The 23,494-nt window shown below is 35.6% G+C and overlaps 1 protein-coding gene across 4 annotated transcripts in view; it reads right to left on the bottom strand.

Moving 5' to 3' along the window:
* Nucleotides 1–602: 602 nt before the first annotated feature.
* LOC150087055 (RING finger protein 11-like) overlaps nucleotides 603–23,494 on the bottom strand; it is a 167,815-nt gene continuing 144,923 nt past the window's right edge. For 2 of the 4 annotated variants that reach the window (XM_090371786.1, XM_090371785.1), the window contains exon 4: nucleotides 603–918. In XM_090371786.1, coding sequence (XP_090227912.1) covers nucleotides 747–918 — 172 coding nt within the window. In that variant the 3' untranslated portion in view covers nucleotides 603–746. The remainder of the gene's footprint in view (nucleotides 919–23,494) is intronic. The other 2 variants (XR_016546864.1, XM_090371787.1) reach the window with 2 other exon arrangements.

Raw genomic sequence — 23,494 nt, 5'->3', positions numbered from 1 at the left:
TATAAAAGAATGCCTTATTTTAAATGATCTTTGAAAACTTATATCTATATAACCCCCCCCCCCCACACACACAGTCCACACATGAAAAATGTGGATTAACAAGATTCCTCCTGAAAGTGTTAAAGTAAACATTAATTTTGAATTTCTAACAATAAAATTCTTTATTTCATCAATCATGATTTTGTCAGAATCTGACTAATGCTATTTTGTGTTGCACATAAGACAAATCTTATTGTCAAGATCATATCTGTGTAAAGGATTATGAATCATTATTGGGAATGAACTACTACTGAGTGAGAATTACAGACAAATATTTAACAAAAAAATAATTTATTTCAAAAAACTGTCTCACTGAAACTCATTCTTAAAATACTAAAAGCAAAACCTGATTTTCATTAATTATTTTCTTAAATAGATACTATAACTGCATTTCTGAACCATACCATGAATGAATGAAACAACTGGGCTACAAAGAGATAAATTATAGATCTGCATAAACCATGATTTTAAATTATCTACCATAATTTAAAAGATAAAAAATAGCAGAATACTACAAAAATGAAATGAGCATTATTCGTATGAATAATCCAAACCCTATTGTTTAAATTAAAGGTATTAAGCACAACATAAGAGCACTATAATATGCTTTGATTCAATATATATAATATAACAGTGTTTCAGCCATAAGGCATAAACAATGAATTCACCATTGGCAGATACAGATATCTATTAACATGATCCAACAGTCAATTTGGTTGATAGGTTGATAGAAGAGCTGCATCAACTGGTTCTAGACAAGATGGGCATGTAAAGGACCTCATTAGCCAATCATCAATACACGTAACATGGTAAATGTGGAGACACGGCAAGAATCTGACTGTATCACCAGCAGTAAATTCTCCCATACATATAGCACACCTGTTAAGATAACAATGAAATTCGACTAAATTAAGTAGTTAATTACTCTGCCTATATAGTCACTTTAATGATACTACTTATTAGATATAAAAAGTATAATAAACCCTCACTTTAACAGACTTAAAAATAATGAACAGTGTTCGATGAACCATGCTTTTTGTTTGTATGGTACCCATCACTGTGACTGCCTGTCAGATGGCATTTACCATCAGTTAAAATATTTTCACAATAAAGTAAGGTATCTGTGGGGGGGGGGGCAAGATTTCCCTTCCATCAGTCTGCTGAACTTGTCAGAAATCAGTTAAAAGTTATCTGAACCTCCAGACTCCAGGGCTCTTCAGACTCTGAATAAGCCTTAAAAGTTTCCACAGCCACTATATGACATTACTCTTCTACTCCACATAACTGGTACAGTCAGTCCTCGTATAGCACGATAGTTGTGTTCCTAGAAACCCTCATGCAATATAAACAACAGGCCCTATGGGAAAAATAGGTGCCAACCACCCAAGATTGAACCCACATTTGTAACCAAAACATTACCAAACACAATAAATAATCGTAATAAAATACTTATGTATTTTATTACGACTATTACGTAATAAAATATTGCTAATGTTTTTGATTCTATCGTAAGCAAACTTGTTTTTTGTTTGATTTTCTATCCAAACAGATGACAGCCATTCCATCTCTTCCAATTCTTTGTGTCTTAATCTAATGGATTTTTATTACATTTTGAGTTGTTCCTGCTATGAAAGTTTTTATTTTCTCTGCATTCTTTGTAATTCTTGGCTTTGCCTCATTTAGGCCTATAGCACGTGCAATATCACATTGTCTTCCATTTTGCTCAAAGCGTTTCAAAATTTCATATTTTTTCTCTATCGACAGAGGCTGACTGGCCATAAGCCTTACCGGGGAAACGCCGGTGGGCGGTGTGATTTTGGCCATAAACCATAGTATGAGACCACTATAAATTTTCCCGGATAAGAATCTTGACCCAGTCAACCTCTGTTTATCGATATTTCTTTTCTTTTTCTCTCTGAATCTGCAGTGTCTTCACCAGGACGCTTCCTTTTCACACCTTTTAAGTATTTTACTCATTTTTATGGAATAAAGCACAATTACAAAACGAGGAGGCACGCTTGATACACATAAACAAAGCTGCGCACGTGTAGCAACTGAATAAACAACACCGTAAAGGCAAAGATACACTATTAACACCTCACATTTTACTAAAGCATATTTCTAGGAGTTACTACCATAAAACAATAAAAACAATTTCCAGTTGCGCTTCTGCTAGTGGAATCTGTTATAAACTGGTAGTAAACTCAATCTAATTGCATTTGCGATTATACCGATTGCTGGAATTGTGTTGGGTTTTACAGTATTATGGTGAAATGTGTTTCCCCTTCACTGATATAAAAAAACATAAATACATTTTCAGAATCTTCTCTTCATTCCTATCGTGTTGCGTTCGGTTGGCTTGAATAAATATCTGTTATAAACTGGTAGTAAACTCAATCTAATTGCATTTGCGATTATACCGATTGCTGGAATTGTGTTGGGTTTTACAGTATTATGGTGAAATGTGTTTCCCCTTCACTGATATAAAAAAACATAAATACATTTTCAGAATCTTCTCTTCATTCCTATCGTGTTGCGTTCGGTTGGCTTGAATAAATATCTCTAGGAGGAAAACGTTTTTAATGAATAGATAGATTTGAAACTTCATTTTGATTCAAAAAAACGATCTATTGTTTTTGACAGTAATTTGTCTGCAGGGATATTCTTAGTTAAATTACATGAAGGTTATAAAGTTGACTTTTCAGATTAGGGTTTGAACAAAGGTATATAAAAATAGAATAAATGAAGGTTTATTCTATATTACTTATGAAGTGGATAAAATATTACTGATTAGTTTTAAAAGGAGACATTGATAATGGCATTCAATCTGATGTAATATATAACTTTAAACCTACTAACTGCTACTAGCTTTAAACCTACTACATTTGCTGCTATAATTGAAAAACTTAACCCACCAGTATATTTTCCTCTCAATAAAACAACATTTGATGAAATAGTTATTTCATTAACAGATGAATATGGAAGATCAATTAACTTAAATGGAGATGATATATCTTATGTATCACATATACATGGAAAGTATGATTACATATTATATGAGCTGTATTATATGAGCTGATTAAGAAGGTTAACCTGATTTTAAATATATATAATTAAAATAAATGATGCTTAACAGAAACAGACAGTAACATTACAAAGCTCATCATCGAATCTATAAACTATTACTGGAAGTGGTTTTATATTTGATACAATTAAAGAATTAATTAAAAAAAAAAAAAGATTAATAATGCTTGGTAAGAAAGGACTTGAAATAGTTAAATATAAAGCTACAGACATAATTAATTTAACATAAGTTAAATATAAAGTTATTACAATGTGGTGGGATGAGATTATTTAAATATTAATTTCCTATTACATAAAAGTAGAACATCCTATTGGAATTTACTTGAACAACCTCTTATAGAAATATCAACTGAATACTATCAATCATTATCTAAAAAGAAATGTAAATGTCAAGGAGCTTTCAAAATATATATTTTTACAAGATTTTGATAAGCATTTTTTTTCCTTCATAGAAAATACTTTCACATACAAGGATGTATATTAAACCCTGATAATACTACAGTTCTACAGTTAACAAAACTTAAATTGTAACATTAGAAAATAATGGTTTTAATATCTTTTCAAGGATGCAGCTTATCATAATAAAACTATAGCTGATATTTCATATGTTGGTATAAAAACATTAGTTGACAATTTAGTGAATTTCTCAGATCTAGTGGTATCCTGATACCTCAATTACTTTAGATTGGAATAGATTTAATGGTACTACAGATCCATCTAAAGACTTGATAGTTGCACAAATAGCCTCAAAAATAAAAAAAACGAAAACTTCAATGAAGGATTCTGTAAATGACTATAATTAACAAAAAAAAAAAAAAGTAAGCCTGTATGGTTTTGGTTACCACTCAATAAAGTTTTTGGGTTTTGCAGAGATCATGGGTGCTGGCAGGATATTTTGAAAGGTGGTGCAAAAAAAAAAATATATATCTACTCCAGTAGAACATCAATTATCCAAACCACTGGCACCCCAAAAAAAAAAAAAAAAAAAATTACTTATACTGCACTGGTTCTTATGTTGAAATATTACTCCTGCAGCTTAATGCATTCGTTTCCGATTATTTATTCGAAGATATATAGAAAGATATATTCTAAGCATAGCATAGAAACAGTCTTAATTTGTCGTTACAGGAGTTAAAAATCAAATGTTGGCTTTAACTACTATGTGGACCCAGGATAGTCTCTCGTGACCTTGTTGCATCATTATCTGTTGTACCGCTGTCCATTGTGAGTGCGGGAGTATGGTGGGGGCGGTTCGTTTCACTCAGTTTGCTGCGAGCCACTGCAGTGTGAGGTTATTTCAAGCGTTTTGTTTCTGATCACTCAATGTTCGAGATTTTGTTTGTGGCTATTTCAAAGTGAAATATTGTGTCATTTTGCTTTTTAATTTTAATACTGCTGCCCCTTTGTGTTAATAATGGCATGTACAGGAAAAAGAAACCGCAATGTTTGTCAATGGAAGACAAGATAACAATTATTAATAGACTGGAAAAGGGCGAAACCGTGTATATCTTGCTAGGATTTTTAATGTTGGTAAAGCAACCATATTTTACATAAGAGCAGAAAAAAATGAAATTCTGAAGTTTACTTCAAAGTTTGACAATGAACATGGCTCTAAAAAAAGGAAAACTGAAAAAAGCTAGTGATGAGAAATTAGAAGATGCTGTTTATTTATGGTTTCTACAAAAGAGAAGTCAAGGCGATCCCTATTTCTGGACCTCTGTTATGTGAAAAAGCATTAGAATTGAATCAAAAGTTTAAAAGCCCATCTAAATTTAGTCAGTACAGGATGGCTGAAATTTTTCAAATCTTGCCATAGTATAAGGGAACTTGAAATTCAAGGAGAAGCTTTATCAGGTGATATCCTGGAAGAAGAAGAAACTTTTAAAGAGTCTTTTCTGAAAACGGCAGAGGAAGAATGTTTTCCAAGGATGACTTTTACAATACAGATGAAACTCGTCTGAATTGGAAGTCACTTATATAAAGAAGAATTGGAAGTCATAAAGGACAGAAAAATGCTTGGATGAATTCCGTTTTTTTGGATTGGTTTAGACAAGATTTTATTCCAAGTGTGAAGAGACATCGAAAAAATTAGAGTAAAGCTGGTAAAGTTTTGTTTATTATCGATAATGCATCATCCAACCCTCCTCTTGAAAAAATGAATTCAATTGACGAGAATTTCACTGTCAGGTTTTTATTGTCGAATGTTACAGCCCTGCTGCAGCCAAGGATCAAGGTGTATAGAAAAACTAAAAAAGATTTACAAAAAACAAGTCTTACGTCGTTTGCTGCTATCAGAGGGAGATGAAGAGAGCGTGGTTGAGTTTCGAAGAAGCTCAACATTAAGGATTGTTGCTACATGTCAGCAGATGCCTGGAACATGTTGTTGGAGAGAAATCTGAAAAAGGTATGGCATAAACTTTGGGGGTGCTGCCAAAGAGACGGTCACACGTGTGCAAAATTTGAATGAAAATGTAGGTGAGATTGTAACTTTATTTCAAGGGATTGTGGGATTTTCTGAGTGTGGGCAAGATGATGCAGAAGCATGATTAAACAACAATGCTGATGATCCTGATTATTCATGTTTTAACTGAAGAAGAAATTGTTGCAATAGTCCAGGATGAAGAACATGCTGACTTTAACCAAGGAGATTCTGATGGCAAAGAAGAGGGAGTGGGCCCGCTCACATGGAGGCCTTCACTGGCTAGAAACTGCAATGGCATGGTTTGAGCAACTGTCTGAATGCAGTTCTACAGAGATATTGCTATTAAAGAGGACGAGAGACCTCGCCACGAAAAAAAGACAATCTCGCATGGTTCAAAGAAAAATTCAAGATTACATATTTTAAAAAATAGACCTTCCCTAGATTCATTATACTCTTATTTGTGTGTAATTACTTGAGTTTATTTATTTCTGTTTATGTAAAAAAAAAAGGGTGATTTATAGTTGAAACCGTGAAAACAATTAGTAAGTTCAAAATAAATAATATACATTGTTTCTTCAAAACATTTCGGATATTATTTACAAACCATTTCCTAAATCAATTATTTTTTATAATACTTCATATTTCAAAATACAGTATCAATAATCTTGCATACGATAATTTAATTTTTGGCCTAATTACACTTTGTTTCATATAAACTGGGTATTCTCATGTATGTTTGATTATCCAAACTATTTGATTAACTGAACCAACCTTGGTCCCAATTAGTTCGGATAATCGACATTCTACTGTATTACATTAGGGTCACATGGTAAATTATTACATATACCTCAGGGGCTCACATCTGGTGAGTATGGGCTTGGCACACCCAGGGTTCTGAGCTTGATATCTCTCTCTCTCTCAGGGTAACTTGGAATTTTTTTTTACGCAAGACGCAAGAAAGCAAGCTTGTGCAGCATTGGCCAAACAAAAGAAAAAACAAAAAAAAAAACTTCCACTTCACCCCTCCGTTCGTTCGAAATACTTGTCCAGCTGAGCCTTAAATTTATTTAGGCTATCAATTTCCACAACAAAGGGATGGAAGTCTGTTCCACCAACCAACTACACGCTGACTAAAGGCAAATTTCCACACATCTATCCTACATCTGTCTTTCCTCAATTTGAATTTATGCCCTCTCTGGTGATTATTCTGAGCAAGAGGAAAAATCCCATCAGCATTGAGCATGCTCAAACCATTCAGGGCTTTATACACCTCTATCAGATCACATCGCCGGTGCCTAGTCTCCAGACATTGTAATTTGCAAAACTTAAGCCTTTCTTCGTAAGAGCAACCCTTTGTTCCATTCACTAATCTTGTTGCCCTTCTCTGTACTCGTTCCAACAGCTCTACATATTTCTTAAAATGAGGCCTCCAGACCTGTATACAGTACTCAAGGTGTGGCCTGCCAAACTTTGTATCGTCTGCAAACTTGGACATTAAGCTTGATATACCATCATCAATATCATTTATAAATACAGAAAACAGTAATGGACCCAACACTGAACCCTGAAGGACTCCAATAATAATATTAGTCCACGATGAGCAGTGTCCATTGATTACCACTCTCTGGCTTCTCCCCCTCAACTACCCCTTTATCCATAGCAGCAATTTGCCTCCAATGCCACACTGCTCCAATTTGTGCAGCAGTCTTCCATGTGCAACAGTATCAAAAGCCTTTCAAAGATCCAAGTATATAATATCAAAGTTATTCCCTGCATCCAGTTCTTTTGTGACTGCATCATAGTATTCAATCAAATTGGTCAGGCAAGACTTGCCCTTACCAAAATCATGCTGTGTCTGAGCTATAACTGAAGTCTTGTCTAGATGATCCTGTAGTGCTTCTTTAACCAGTGCCTCCATTAATTTTCCGGGAACAGAAGTTAACCTCACAGGTCTATAATTACTTGTGTCAGCCTTTGATCCACCTTTGTGAATTGGGGTCACATTTGCACATCTCCAGTCTATGGGTACCTCCCCTAAGTCCAAGGAAGCTCTCATAATTATGGCTAAGGGTTTGGTTACTTCCTTTGCTGCCTCCTTTAATAAAACTGGATAGATCCCATCCACCCCAGGTGCCTTTCTTATGTTTATCTTCAACAATTTCTCCTCCACTTTACTCTCAGTTATTACAAGATTATCTAGCTTACTGCCAGAGTTGAATACACCTCTGGCATTCCCCTCACTGAATAACTCCTCATGTGTGAATGTCGATGCAAAATATTCATTTAGTTTGTTAGCTACCTGAGCAGGATCATCAACAGTTGAACCATCGATATAAAGTGGACCAATCTGATTCATCCCCTTCCTTCTAGAGTTTACATAAGTAAAGAACTTTTTGCTGTTTTTCTTTGCATCCCTTGCCAAAGATTTCTCGTAGTCTGCCTTCGCCTGCCTAACCTCCTTTGTGACTTGGTTACAAACCAGCTTATATCTATCATAGGCTTCTGTGTCACGTATTAACTTATATGTATCCCATGCATTTTTCTTCTCTGCCATATGTCTCATTAATTCATCTGACATCCATTTAGGCCTAAACCTTGAACAATATTTCTTAGTTGGTATGTAAAGCCTAGTGGCTTCCAAGATAAGTTCTTTGAATGCTTCCCATTTTGAATTTGCTGTTGGTAACATCGTCAGTTGGTCCCACTGTATAGAATTTAAATACTGTCTCAGACCATCGTAGTCGCGATTATGAAAGCAATAACCCTTCCCTTTACCCCTGATGGTACTTACCTCTTTGAGTAAATCCCACTTCCGCACATTGTGATCACTGCAACCTAGTGGTTCCTTTATCTTCAGATTCTTAATGCATGAAGAATCACTACTGATAATCGAAACAAGAGTATTACTCCCTCTAGTTGCCTTCCAAACACGCTGATGTAGAAAACAATCATCCAATAAATCCACAAAAGCCTTGCTACAGTGCGAGTGACCAACCCACAAATTCCAGTCAATATCTGGGAAATTAAAATCCCCCATTATAAGACTCTCTGATTTACTGGCCCACTCTATTTCCCTGTACAGTTTCTTATTATACTCATCAGAGTCATTAGGCCTATAGCACACTCCTACTCTCAATTTTGATCTCCCAATGCTTATGTCACACCAAACTGACTCAACACTGCACTGTCCAGCGATGTTGACTGGCTTCACTTCCTTGGATTTTATGTGTTTTTTAACTAATAGCATAACCCCTCCTCCCTTCCTATTCTTTCTGTAGATGTTGTACTCCCCAAATTCCAGTTCTGCATTCCTTATATCAGTGTGACACCACGTCTCTGTTATCCCAACAATATCCCCCTTTGATGCTTTGAGCAATACCTCAAATTCATCAAATTTATTTACCAAATTCCTAGCATTGGTGTACACGCAAGTATACATGCACCTGTTCCAATTCTTAGCTACCCTAACACAACCCATGTGTTTACTTGTACCACAATGACTCCCAGCAGTCGCTGAAATATCCTGCATCTTGTTTTCCAGGCTTCTGCTCATTCCAATAGAAGCAGTGCAAGAATCAATTTCACCTCTGCCAGTGGCTACTGTTAATCTATTAGTCCTTGTATCCCCCCAAGTTAGCAGTTTTCCAACCCACCTATCAATGCCTCGATAGCATCAGCAAATATTCTTGCACCCTTTCTATTTAAGTATCCCATCCCTGTAGAAGCAGTCTCTTCCGTTAACAAGTACAGACCAGGCTGAAAAAAATTCTACCCCTTGAGCCTTGCACAGTCTTTCCAGGGCCGAATTGTTGACAAGGCTCTCATCATATACTCCCTCCTATTGTGTCTGGGCAGAATTGCAGACACTTTAAAATTCAACCCTAATTTACGGCTTTTTTTCAACAGTGACCTGTACTTGTTAAGTATTTCTGCCGGTCTTCTACTCTTGATATCATTAGTGCCAAAGTGTACAACTATATCACCTTTTGTGCCCTTAAAAGAAGATATCCGCTCTACAACGTCATCAACCTTTGCCCTTGGCAGACATACACTGATCCTGTTCCACCCATCCTTTTTACAAAGCATGTTCCCCGTTTCCCTGACAATAGAGTCACCAAAACTACTAGTTCCTGTGGGACCAGCGCATTCTGCCTTGGGGGTTGCTGCTGTGTTGCGTGATGACCAAGTGCAAGCTCTGGCGTTGATGTGGGCAGTTGAGAGCTTGATGGGCCCCTCAATTTAGTTCCTTCGAGGGCGTCCACCCTGTCCTTCAAGCTCTCATATAGGCCCATAACAATGCTGAGTTGTCGCCTGATTTCATTACACTCCTTGCATCGTGCACACACACACACAGACTTTCCCCATGGCAATATCATGTCTTATACCCGATTGCTCCACAAACATCAGCAAGCAGTGCATTTTAAAAGGCTGTGATTCAGAGGGCAACTGCCCCCCTCAGTTCTCCTCTGAGCCACAGCACTCCCATTAGCTTGAGCCTTTCGCTTTGCTGCTCTGGTCTGAGTCATAATTTCGATTTAATTTCAATAAAATTTCAATTTCAGTACAAAATTATAACCCTAAACTTGTATCCCAACACAGTTATAATGCTATATATATTTTTCAGTATCAAGTATTATCTACGAGTTCCGTTTATATAACTTCCGTATCAAGTAATGTATTAATTAATTATGTTACGTTTGTAATCTAAGTCGCTATATGTATTTAGTTAAAAGTAAAATGTAATGTTGTGTGTATGCGGGGGTGTCGTCACCAAACTCGTATGTACTTGGTCGTAAGCCTGCCACAATGTGTTAGAATTTGCACGAATACATTTTGACCCCCCCAATAATGTATTCAATTTATTAACGTGTCTGTGTTTTTATTTCTAAGGCCTGTGCTTCATGTCGCAAATCTATGGAGATCTTCAATACGTTAGGATGCAGATAATTTTTTTATTTGTTGCGAGGTTTCCTAACCTGAGAAAGGTATTTTCATTTATTAGAATACCAAGATCTTAATGCAAGTTTAACTATATTACGCGATGTGGCAAGTGCTAGTTGCTTTCTGCTCGAAATTTTATGATTTAAATTGACCCTGGCAAACTTTGGAACGATGTTGTTTTGAAGGCAACATTTAGAAAAGAAATTTGGTAACTTTGGGCTGTGTATATCTTAGTGTAGGAAGGAAAATTGTTTTTGCAATTTTTTCTTATCAGTCTAATGCAATTAAAAATTAATTGCATTAGATTGATTTTTAATTGTGTTCAATTGAGTTTTAATTATTTTATTTTTTACTGTAATGTAAGATTTGTGATTTTTTTGTTTTCACTGCTGGAGAGTATCATATGGAAGTGTTCTACGTATTATATTGAGGTAAACTTCCCTTATTATTTTACAAATATTGATATCAACAAAGAACATATTGAGTATTGCAGCTCTGGTTCATACTATCAAATGAATTACTACAGAAAATGATAAGAAATATAAATTTCATTTATCAAAGCTTTCTTTATGGCTTCCACAAGTTAAACCCTCATTAACCACAGAAAGTAAATTTTTAAAAAATACAGGTATTTTTTTAACTCAACTTCATGAGTTAATTTGTTCCTAGTGTGCACTTGTAAAACAAAAACTCGTAAAGCGGAAATTTATTTCCCATAGACATAATGTTAAGAACAGGGGTTACGTTATCAACAATGAAATTAGTTAGCTAATTAGTTTATGTTTAAACATAAACTAATAAACGATTTATCCAAAGAAATGAAAATGTAGCCTGTAAAATCAAGCAAATTATGATAATAGAGAAATTATTTATGACTTACAAATGTTAAAGAATGTTTATTCTTCATCATCATCATCGACTAAATGCACACTGTTTGATCACTCATTATTGGCTTGGCATGTGGTTTGTTGCACAAGGAGTCGTCTTCTTCAGAAATGCTTTAAGAGGAATTTGTTTCCAAGATAATCTTCTCTTTTCTTTATAAATTTCAATAGCATGCATAAGCATTTTTTTAACGGAATGCACAAATTGCAACTAACACGATTTGTGCAGAGTAACAAGTTTACGAAGCTTAAATAAAAGGAATGAAGAGAAGATTCTGAAAATTTATTTATGTTTTTTATACAATTGAAGATTTCAGGTTGATTGGTTGGTTTTTTTTTTTTTTTTGGTTTTTTTTTTTTTTTAGGAGCATTAGCAACTAAGGCCATATTGCTCCGGGAATATGCGGTGGTCATTCCCTGACTTTTCCGCATTCGGTGGTGATGGGCTCGAAACCCCGGTCTAATCAAGAAGCATGTGCTATGCACTGCTGCTCCTTCCCACCTGGCTACCGAGGCGCCTGAAGATTTCAGTAAAGGGGAAACACATTTAACCATAATAATGTAAAAAACCATACAATTCCAGCTATCGGTATTTTCACAAATGCAATAACATCGAGTTTACTACCTGTTTATAATTGCTTGCATTAACAGAAATGCCCAATAAACCAGAAAGTGCAAATTGTTTTTGTTTTATGGTCGTGACTTTCAGAAATGTGCTTTAGAAAAATATCACAAAGCCATTCAAAATTGGTTCTTATAGCATATGATAACGAAGAAAGTGTAGTGCGTTTAATGATTTGAATTGGTAACTAATACAATTTACACTATAAAAACAACCTTTTTGGCGTCTCCGTAGCCAGGTGGGAAGGAGCAGCAGTGCGTAGCACACGCTTCTTGATTAGACCGGGGTTCGAGCCCGTCACCACCAAATACGGAGGATGCGGAAAGGTCAGGGAATGACCACCGCATATCCAGGAGCAATATGGCCTTAGTTGCTAATGCTCCTAAAAAAAACCAAATAACAACAACAAACAAACAACCTTTTTGGGAGTTATATAGTGAAAATTTGAACTTCCGAGGTCGTGGAATGAATTACCAAAAAACAATGTGTTATTGGGTTCACATCACGATATTTTCACGATACAATCGATGGTAACTGATTAATATCGTAAAGCAGGGTGCACCGTATTGTATAGCTAGGCGTGTGGTTTGAAATGTGGTATTTATGAATGTTTAACATTCATTTTTTGCAATTAATGTTCATATTTTAAATTATGTTGATACTTAATACTTTAAAAAAAAAAAAAAAACTCGTAAACCGAGAACTGTCTGTATTATATTAGGAGAAACTGTAAACTAATTATGGGAATGTAGTAATGTAATTAATAATAATGGGGTACTTGGTTAGTTTCTAATACAGAGAAATGACCATCTCAACATTTTCATGATGTTTCAGAAATCAGACACATTTGAAAATCAAAAACAAAATAATACAATTTTCGTTCATTTGAATTTAGAATTGTGTTATGTTGAGGTGTCAGGAAAAAGATATGAAAGGAAAAAAATTATGAAGGAAACGAGTATGTAAGATTATGTACAAGTTTTTTAGCTGCAGGAATAAAAGATATGTGTTTTGATGAAGGTGTATTTGTTGATTATTGTCAGTTCAAAAACATATATCCAATTTGACAGCAAGCATTCTGATTATGTCAACATCAAATCTATTGAAGTTTTATTTCAGTGGAAATTAAAAAAGAATGAAAATTATCAAATATACTGTTTTAATTTTTTCTGAAAAGAAAGGAAAGTTACAATTATCCAATAAAAAACAGTCATTATTTAATTGAAAAACATAGTTTATAATTAAATGAAAATTTCTGAAGGGTACCCCTTTAAACCTAATACTGTAAAATGAGATGAAGTGTCTAGAGATCCTACTTTCTGAGAAGTAGCTAGAGAATTTAAGGACTATTTCAATTGGAATATTATTTCTAAAGAACAAAACTTAGCAGGGCCAGTGCTAGGGTTGCACATGTGAGGCACTTACCACATGTGCCGCCTAAAATAGGCACTGCTGGATGCACTACTGCATATATATATGTGTTAAGATATGATAAGAATTAGGTACGGTTACAAGGCCTCAGGCACCACAAATGCTAGCATCAGTCCTGTCTCTCAAAAAGCTTTATAGAAGAATTTCATGAAAAGATTTATTGGAATCTAATATCTAAACAACAAGCTATCTTTAAAGAGTTAATTAAAGAACATGCAGATGCTAAACTGGGAATTTATTTCAGAGTTTCAAAGATTATCTGAGGAATTTATGCAGGAATTCAAAGAAAAATTAAACATGAAAAAAGTAACTCCAAACACTTAGTAGTATTTTATTCTTGAATTCTCCGATGAACCAGATATGCAAATTACATAAACTCCCCGACTTATGTAATACTCGACTTACGGAAATTTGACTTTATGTCAGTTTTTGACGGACGGTGCAAACTTGAAAAAATCGTGGAAACATCTTTTGCATCCTGTAGGAATAAATGGAAGTATCATAAAAATATCATAATGTGAACCGAATAACACATTGGGGTTTTTTCTTGTTTTTTTTTTGTAATTCATTCTAAGTCCTTGGAAATTTCAAAATTTCGCTATATTCAATAAATAATTTCGCTAATTTCACTAAACAACTTAGTAATATTACTAAGTTGTTTTTCTCTCTTAAAGGTCATATTTATAATGGAAATTGCACTACCATTTCATCGTTAATCATATGTTCCCGTTATAAGAATCAATTTTGAACACCTTTGTGATATTTTTCAAAAACAATTTTGAATTTTTTTGAAACACATTTGAATTTTGATTCTAATAAATGGCAGTTCTAATAAGCGAAAATCGACAAATATTATCCAGAGGCTATAAAAATAAAGATATAAAGCACAAATTTACACTTTATTACCAAAGGTTTATTACCGATGAAATGATACGTAAAAATTGGAAGAATATTCCGATTTTTACATTCTGAACAAAATAAAAATAAATTTATACTTACATGCATAGCTTAATTAATATACATATTAATTAAACATAACAATTTGTAATATGATTATAATTTAAAATAGTCACTTATTTTAGATTTCTTTAAATTATCACTACAAAATCTATTTATAGATTTTTCAATATTGTATAAAAGTCTATATTCACGATCACTTGCACCAGTTTCTTCCAATGCTCTCCTCAGGACCGGCGCCTCCGTAGCCAGGTGGGAAGGAGCAGCAGTGCATAGCACACGCTTCTTGATTAGACCGGGGTTCGAGCCCGTCACCACCAAATACGGAGAATGCGGAAATGTCAGGGAATGACCACCGCATATCCCGGAGCAATATGGCCTTAGTTGCTAATGCTCCTAAAAACCAAACAACAAACAAACAAACTCCTCAGGACGGCTATAGCTTCACGAGTTTGCCATTTTGTAACTGGAATTTGTTCGTGTTCATCTTCATTTTCCTCCTCCTCAGCGAAATTATAAGTAACAGACTGGGCAATTTCTTCATCTGTTAAAGCTATAGTAACTTGTAGGTCACCATTTATGTCCACCCAATCATTAAATTCCTGTTCACCCATGTCTTCAGGCTTTTCAACGTGATCAGTATTGTGACTAAGTTGTCCATCATGTATAATTAATCCACATTTTTTGAAACAGTTGCTAATGTAGGTTTTGTAAACTTCATTCCAGGCACTCATTGTCTTATGAAGTGCATCTAGAACAGTTATCTGCTTTGAGATATCAGATGATGTTCCCAATTTTTTTTTTTTTTTTTTTTTTTTTGATTTGGTAGTTGTTGGCGCATCGGCTTCTGTGGCCATATTGCACCTCCCAAGGTTTTTGCAGTACTTTGATCCAAGCCCGAGGCGGGAATCGAACCCGAGGCGGGAATCGAACCCGCGACCTTTGGGTTGCCGGGCAGGTACTTTACCCACTCGGCTAGCCCGGTCGGCGATGTTCCCAAACCTTCATCTATAGACTGGATGATTCTTTGCCTCATATCCAATCTATAAAGGGTCTTAAAGGTTTTTTATTATTCCTTAATCGAGAGGTTGAATCAGTGATGTGGTATTTGAAGGTAGAAAAACTAATTCAATGTTTTTTGAAAGTCAACTTTGGATGAGCTCGGCAGTTGTCCAAAACCAATACAATTTTTTTGTTTTTCTTATCCAATTTCAAATCCTATTTACGAAGATAATCTTCAAATAAAGAAGCTGTCATCCAAGCACTGCTATTATTGGCATAGTCAACAGACAGCTGTTTTACTCCTTTAAAACATCTAGGCGATTTACTCTTGCCGATAACTAACAGCTTCATCTTGATTGTTCCCATCATGTTGCATGTTAAAAGAACTGTAATCCTGTCCTTCATCTTCTTTCCTGCAGATGCAGGGGAATTTTTAAAAATCATGCAGTGGTCTGGGGTAGCCCTGCAGTACAACCCTGTTTCATCTGTACTAAAAATGTCTTCAGGATTATAAGTGCTTAACACAGTTTGCCAAGAGGTTTTCAATCAGGTGTCAGCTGCAGAACCATCTTTTTTCTCCGTGAAGTTTTTTGTAAACAATACCATGCCTCCCTCTCCTTCCATCTTGTCAGCCATCTGTCGCCTTAAACTCTTCGTGTGGTTTTTCAGCAAAATCATTAGCTTTTTGAAGAAGAATGCTACAATTGATTGGTGCATTAAATGAGCTGGCCTGTTTGAACCAAACGAACAGAGCTTCATCTACTGTTTGGCATTTCCCTTCATGCTTCCTTTTTCTGGTTTCACTAATCACATTAGTGTTTAATGTGTGACGTGATTTTAACAATTTTGATAAAGATGACTGAGGCACTCCTAATTTTACTGCTGCTTCCCTTTGAGACATATTGCTTAAGTTCAATTTATTGTACGTTTCTATAATTCATAACTTATCTTTTACACTCAAATTCACTCTCTTTCTCTTCACTGACTTTTTTGTTTTGGTAGTAAAATTTAAAACACAATAAAAAAGATAAGCTTCAATCAATAACAAAGCACACGGTGCACACAAATTGGAACTAACACAACACACGCAAGTGAGATGAAGTTTAGATATACAAATGAAGAGCAGATTTCAGCAAAGGGAACACAATTCACCATAATAATATGAAAACACAGAATTCCAGCTATCGGTATTATAGCAAATAAATAAGATCGAGTTTACCACCCATTTATTGCACTAACAGAAAAGTCCAATAAACCAGAAACTGCAAATTGATTTTATTGTTTTATGGTTATGACCACTATAAATGTGACCTCCAGAAATGTGCTTTAGAAAAATATCACAGAGGCATTCAAAATTGATTCTTATAACAGAAAATGTGATTCTAGTAAACGCTGAAAGTGTAGTGCATTTTATTGATTTGGATTGGTTCTTCGAAATTTGATTCTATTGAATAGCTGATTCTAATAACCGTGATCACTATAACCGATGCTTACTCTATTTATAAAGATATTAAGGATAAGTAAGGTGAACCCCAACCCAAGTTCGTGGCAAGCAACAGGTGGATTAATAGGTTCAAGCATCGTGCTGGTTTCCACAATGTTAAAGTATGCGGTGAAGTCGCCAGTGCCGATTCTACAGCTGCAGAGAAATTTTGTGATGTGTTGAAAAAAATTATTGATGAAGGCAGCTATTCAACACAGCAAATTTTTAACGTTGACAAGACTGCTCTGTATTGTAAAAAAATGCTGGATCGAACATACATTGCCAAAGAGGAAAAGACAATGCCATGTTTCAAGGCTTCAAAAGATAGGGCTGCACTCTTGCTTGGGGTTAATTCAGCGGGAGATTACAGATTAAAACCACTGCTTGTGTACCATTTTGGAAATCCTTGTGCATTTAAGGGCATCAATAAAGCCACCCTACCCATGCATTTCCGATTGAACCAGAGAGCATGGATAACGATATCTCTCTTTGAGGATTGGTTTAAATGCTGCTTCATTCCAGAGGTTGAAAAATATTGTAAAGATTACGATGTTCCTTTCAGGATTTTGCTTCTATTAGATAATGCTCCTGGACATCCTACTAATCTAGATGATTTAAATTCGAACTTGAGAGTCATATTTCTACTGCCAAACACGACTTTGCTTATCCAACCTATGGATCAGGGTGTTATTTCAAATTTAAAAGCATACTATTTACGCACAACATTTGCTCAGGCATTGTCTGCAGAGTAGACAATGAGAAAAATTTTACATTAAGAGACTTGGAAATCTTACAATATTTACCACTCCATCTTAAACATTAATAATGCCTGGGATGAGGAAATTACTAAAAGTTGTTTAAATGATGCATGGAAGATAATATGCCCACAGCACATAAAAGGCTTTGAAGGATTTCAAAGATGAATCATATGAAGAGTTTACATATAAGATTGTAAAGTTTGCAGAGCTACTTCAGTTGGAGGTTGATGCCAAAGACGTGGAGGAATTAATAGAGGAAGAAGAGAAGGAATTATCTAACGAAGAACTTATTGACTTGCAGGCAGCGATAGTGAAAGAAGAAAATGCTGACAAAGTCAAGATGAACCAAATGAGGAGCCGAGGTACTTCATCACCAGACAGATGGCAATGGCATTTCGTGAAATTGCATCGGCAATGGCGAGGTTTGAGAAGATGGATCCTGACAGCGAACGATTCTTAAAAATTAACAGAGGAGTGAATGATATGTATGCTTGCTACAAAGAAATTTACGATGAAGAGAAAAAAGCCACCGTCCAGTCATCCAGTAATATGTTCTTCCATAAGGTTGTGGCCAACCCCTTCTAAATCTTCATAGATCTAAACCTATGCAGTGGCGTACTTATCAGCTGAAGATGTTGATTCTGGCGATGATGCTCAAGAGGTAAAACTTACTGACATTATGCCTGTCTCCTCTCTTTTTTACTAATTTTATAATTTTGAAATTTTTTTAAATTGCACGCTTTTGTGATTTTTCCTGCGCATGAGATAAAAAATTGAATAAATACAAAAAATAATTCTATTTACATGTTCGTCGAACATTTCTTTTTTTTGATTCAATCAATTCAGCGAGCACAGTTGCGAGTGCTGCACAAGCATGGGGGAAATTTGGACTTGTGTAGCGTCCCGCGGAATGCAACCCTTACATAAGTCGCAGAGTTCCTGTATAACTAAATATCAAGAATTATCAGAATACACTGAGTAACTATTAAAAAAAGAATGGAAACAGCTAAATACCAATCTTCAAGTATGGACTTTATTAATACATATAAAATGAAAATAAACTGGTGTGAAATTGTTTTACACTGTTCATTAAGCGATGAATTCATAAACAAAAATTATAAAAGGTTAGTTTCATACATGATAGCAAAATTATGTATGAAATAAAATAGCTTGAAAAAATATTATGATAATTAAATAGCAGATATTCTTAATGCAAAGCTACAAATCCTTCCTGCTAAAAAAATAACTGATTTAAGAATAGACTTTGAATACAATGTAAATAAATTCAAAACTATCAAAGCAGACACTGGCATTAATCTCACACCAGAAGTTTATAAAGCTAAAAAGAAATTTATTTCAAATTTATATGTCAGAAAAGTTCAGTCAAACCTTATCTGATTACATTAAAAATTTAAATTTAAAAGATGACTTAAAATTAATTTACTGTGGGTTACAATATAATATTGAACATGAGTTTAATTATAGAAAATAGTTTTAAAATGGTCTTTATTCTAACATTTTATTTATTGAAAGTCACATTAAAATCAGATAATTAGTTAAGAAGTTATAACAGTTTAAAGTGAATTCTAATTAATTATCTCTCATCAGATTAATACTCCTAGCTACCAGATACTATTTACTTTTACCGATAACAGCTTCACATTCAAGGAGTACTGTTAATAAGCAGTGCAGTTCTCTGTTAAATGAACTTTGTAACATGCAGAAGTTAGGATAAGTAGGGAGGTTATATCTGCAAGCAGAAATAATTGTAAAATAATAATTCACAAAATAACACCTTGATTATCACACTGAAGAATGAAGAAGACATTATTCAGAAGTGCAGATGATAAAATATTAAGGTAATATTACTGACAAAGTATTATATAAAAAAAATATTCTTAGAGGTGTATTCAAATATTCTTTGAAGGCTTCAACATCAAAAAGACTTTTTTTAATACAGTTTTTCTTGCAATATTAAAAAAATAAGTTGATTAATGTACAAAATAAATATTAATTAAATTACAGTCATTTCTGCTATAACGTGGTGCATGTGTTCCTAAAAATCTCCGCGTTGTAGTATTTTGCGCATTCAAAACACAAAAGCTTATGGGAAAAATAGGGATAGGGGCAGAGCACTCAAAAAGATATCCAGTCTAGTAAGTAAAACACTAAGAAAAGTTAGAAACCCAATAAAATTGCTAACACAGGTTTAAACATCTTAAATTTCTAATAAATAAATATTACAGTAAATATAGCACTGTAATATATACATACTAATTTATATTTCTGTTCGCTGACATTTTTTTTTTAATTGTTAAATTTAAAACAGTAAAAAAGATAAATAATCAATAACAATGAATACGGCATGCACAAATTGCGCAAGTGAGATGCAGAGTAAAAAGTAAAAAGCTTAAAAAATAGCAATGAAGAGAAGATTCTGAAATTTTATTTATGTTTTTTATGACTTCAATGAAGGGGAAACACATTTCACAATAATAATGTAAAAACCCACAGAATTCCAGTTATCGGTATTATTGCAAATGCAATAAGATCGAGTTAACTACCTGTTTATGATTAGGTTGTACTAACAGGAACGCCCAATAAAACAGGAACCACAAATTGTTTTTATTGTTTTATGGCCTCCAGAAATATGCTCCTCAGCTCATGCTATCCCATCTCATGAATTTCTCTTTGAACAGAAAAATGTGAACTCCTGAAAACGTGAGTCAGCCTACAATATCACCTGTTATCTTTTGAATACAGCGAGTGACAACAGTGTGACTCCGACCAATACAACAGTAAATGGGGAAATATAGCTCTCACACATTTGACATTTTTTAAGCTTCATAAACGCATATGTATTGCTGTGCAGGTCGCTACATTCAGCTTGGTGCCTGGTTTTGTATTCACTTGGGGTTACTCGCAGATGAAATTGCGCATGAGCCAACATGAAAATTGCATTATACTCGCATTGTTCCCTAATATATCAATCATGCTGGAGCAAATTCGCATTGCTAAAGTGCACATTATATGAGAACTAATATATGTGAAAACAGCTTTTGCCGAGTCTGAAGTTATGTCTGCCGACGCAGAATCTGTGTTGTGTGAGTTAGTTGAAAGCAAAGGTAAAATAAGAGTGGGAGTAATATACAAACTAGAAGATTGTGAAGAGTATGACAAGAGTCTTTACATGCAGATGGAATGAGCAAGCTTGTACAAATGTCGTATTATGGGTGATTTTAATCTGCTCCAGATTGACTGGAATAAGTGGGAAGGAAAATCACCATGCGGAAATTTTTTTTTTAAATAACTATATGATTATTATTTGTACCAGCATGTCAGAGTATGATTAAAGAAGCCTGTGCGCTTTGGATTCATTATTATTGTGGATTATTGTGTGAGACAGAGCAAAACGGAAGACAGAATAAATAATGACAAGTTTAATACTAATTGTGAAACACACATATATTAAATATATACAAAAGCTTTTGGTTATTATGGTAATCATCAGTCAAACTGACAGTTAAGAGTGTGGAACATGAGGGCGTGTACTGCCAGTCATGTATATGAAACTGCATGATGCAATAGTTAGGCATCTCCGTAGCCAGGTGGGCAGGAGCAGCAGTGCATAGCACATGCTTCTTGATTAGACCGGGGTTCGAGCCCGTGACCACCAAATACGGAGGATGCAGAAAGGTCAGGAAATGACCACCGCATATCCCCGGAGCAACATGGCCTTAGTTGCTAATGCTCCTAAAAACCAAATAACAAACAAACAACAGCAATAGTTAATTCTTTGATGTTGAAGCCTGTGGCTGTGATGTATGTGAACTTTGCCAACATTAGTCATTCATCAAAATGGTTGCTTCAATAATAGGGTGGAGAAGTGTTGGGCAATGGCCGAGTGTCTATGTCCGCTAAGCAGATGGCTCTTTCGTGTTCTGAAAGACGTTTTCCGAGCTGTCTCCTAGTTTCCCCAATGTAGCAACTAGTGCAGTCACAACAAGAGACTAGACCACTTTGTATGATGGGAACTGGTGTTTTCACTCTAGAGATGAGGGATTCCAACTTTCTGCCTGGGAGCTGTACGCACCTTATTCCATGTGATTTTAGGACTCTAGAAACCAGTTGTTGTTATGTTGTTGTTATTTGGTTTTTAGGAGCATTAGCAACTAAGGCCATATTGCTCCGGGATATGCGGTGGTCATTCCCTGACCTTCCCGCATCCTCCGTATTTGGTGGTGACGGGCTCGAACCCCGGTCTAATCAAGAAGCGTGTGGTATGCACTGCTGCTCCTTCCCACCTGGCCACGGAGACGCCTCTAGAAACCAGTTGTGATAGGTTTGGGTAGTATAGGATAAAGGCGTTTGCGGTTGAGTCATCACCTTGGATGTTCCTGTTGGCCGCTACGTGATCATGTGTCTATGGGTCACTCTTGTCAAGGGTACTGGTGGAATAGCCGCACCTCGCAAGATCCATCTTGACTTTAGCAATCTCGGTGTGCCTCTCATCTACAGAACTAGAGTGGGTCCAGGTATGGGTTAACAAGGTCCATGCAGTGCCAAGAAGATGGCTGCAGGCATGTGCTGACCAAAAGTTGGTAAACTGACCAGCACACTTTACAGTAGACAGTTGTCTTCAAGAGCGTGCCCTCGCGTCGAACAAGGGTGTCTAAGTATGGTAGGGTACTGTCCAATTCTAGTTCGATGCTGAATTTTATGAAAGGTGACAGAGAATTGAGGTGGTCTAAGAGCCGGTCGCCCGAATCTCTGGGGATAACCACAAGTACATCATCCACGTAGCAACACCAAAAGGTGATGGGATCTGGTATGTTCGTAAATGCATGACCCTGTAATTCTTCCATCGCGATATTTGCTGTGATTGACCTAACTGGGGAACCCAAGGCTGTGCCGTGCACCTGTTGGTAAATGGAGTCGTTGAACATAATTCCACCACCTGTTAGCACAGTCTGAGGGAAGTGGACTACCCAAACCTATCACAACAGGTTTCTAGGGTCCTAAAATCACATGGGATAAAGTGCATACAGCTCCCAGGCAGAAAGTTGCAATCCCTCATCTCTAGAGTGAAAACACCAATTCCCACCTTACTACTAAGTGGTCTAGTCTACTGTATCCCTTGCCATGCCTGTACTAGCTGCTACATCGGGGAAACTGGGAGACGGCTCGGCAAATGTCTTTCGGAACACGAAAGAGCCATCCACTTAGCAGACGTAGAACACTCGGCCATTGCCGAACACTTCTGGTCAACCCACCACGATATTGACCAGCACCACGATGTCATGATTGTAGATAGGTCCCGCCAATACTGCCACCAACGTGCCTGGTCGGAGTTGTTGAACATCACATGCTCTAATAACTCGGTCAACAGATGCAGTGGATGTCGTGTCCACCCTATTATTGAAGCAACCTTTTTGATGAATGACAAACATTGGCAATGTTCACATATGTCACAACCACAGGATTCAACATCAAACAATTAACTATTGCATCATGTAGTTTCACATACATGACTGGCAGTACACACCCTCATGTTCCACACTCTTAACTGTCAGTACACGCCCTCATGTTCCACACTCTTAACTGTCAGTTTGACTGATGAAAGTTACCATAATAACCGAAAGCTTTTGTATGTATTTAATATTTAATATGTATGTTTTACAATTAGTATTAAACTTGTCATTATTTATTCTGTCTTCCGTTTTGCTCTGTGTCACACAATAATCCACAATAATAAGCATGTCAGATGTGAGAATATTCTTGACCTCGTCATTACTCACGAATTACATGAAATCACAGGACTTAAAATATAAGATACATCCTTTCCTTTCCTTCCCTAATTATATTTATTTA

This window comes from Mastigoproctus giganteus, chromosome 4 (genome assembly GCF_048544385.1).
Source record: "Mastigoproctus giganteus isolate SK-2022 chromosome 4, ASM4854438v1, whole genome shotgun sequence".
NCBI lineage: Eukaryota > Metazoa > Arthropoda > Arachnida > Uropygi > Thelyphonidae > Mastigoproctus > Mastigoproctus giganteus.
This window is presented reverse-complemented; position numbering and strand designations above follow the sequence as displayed.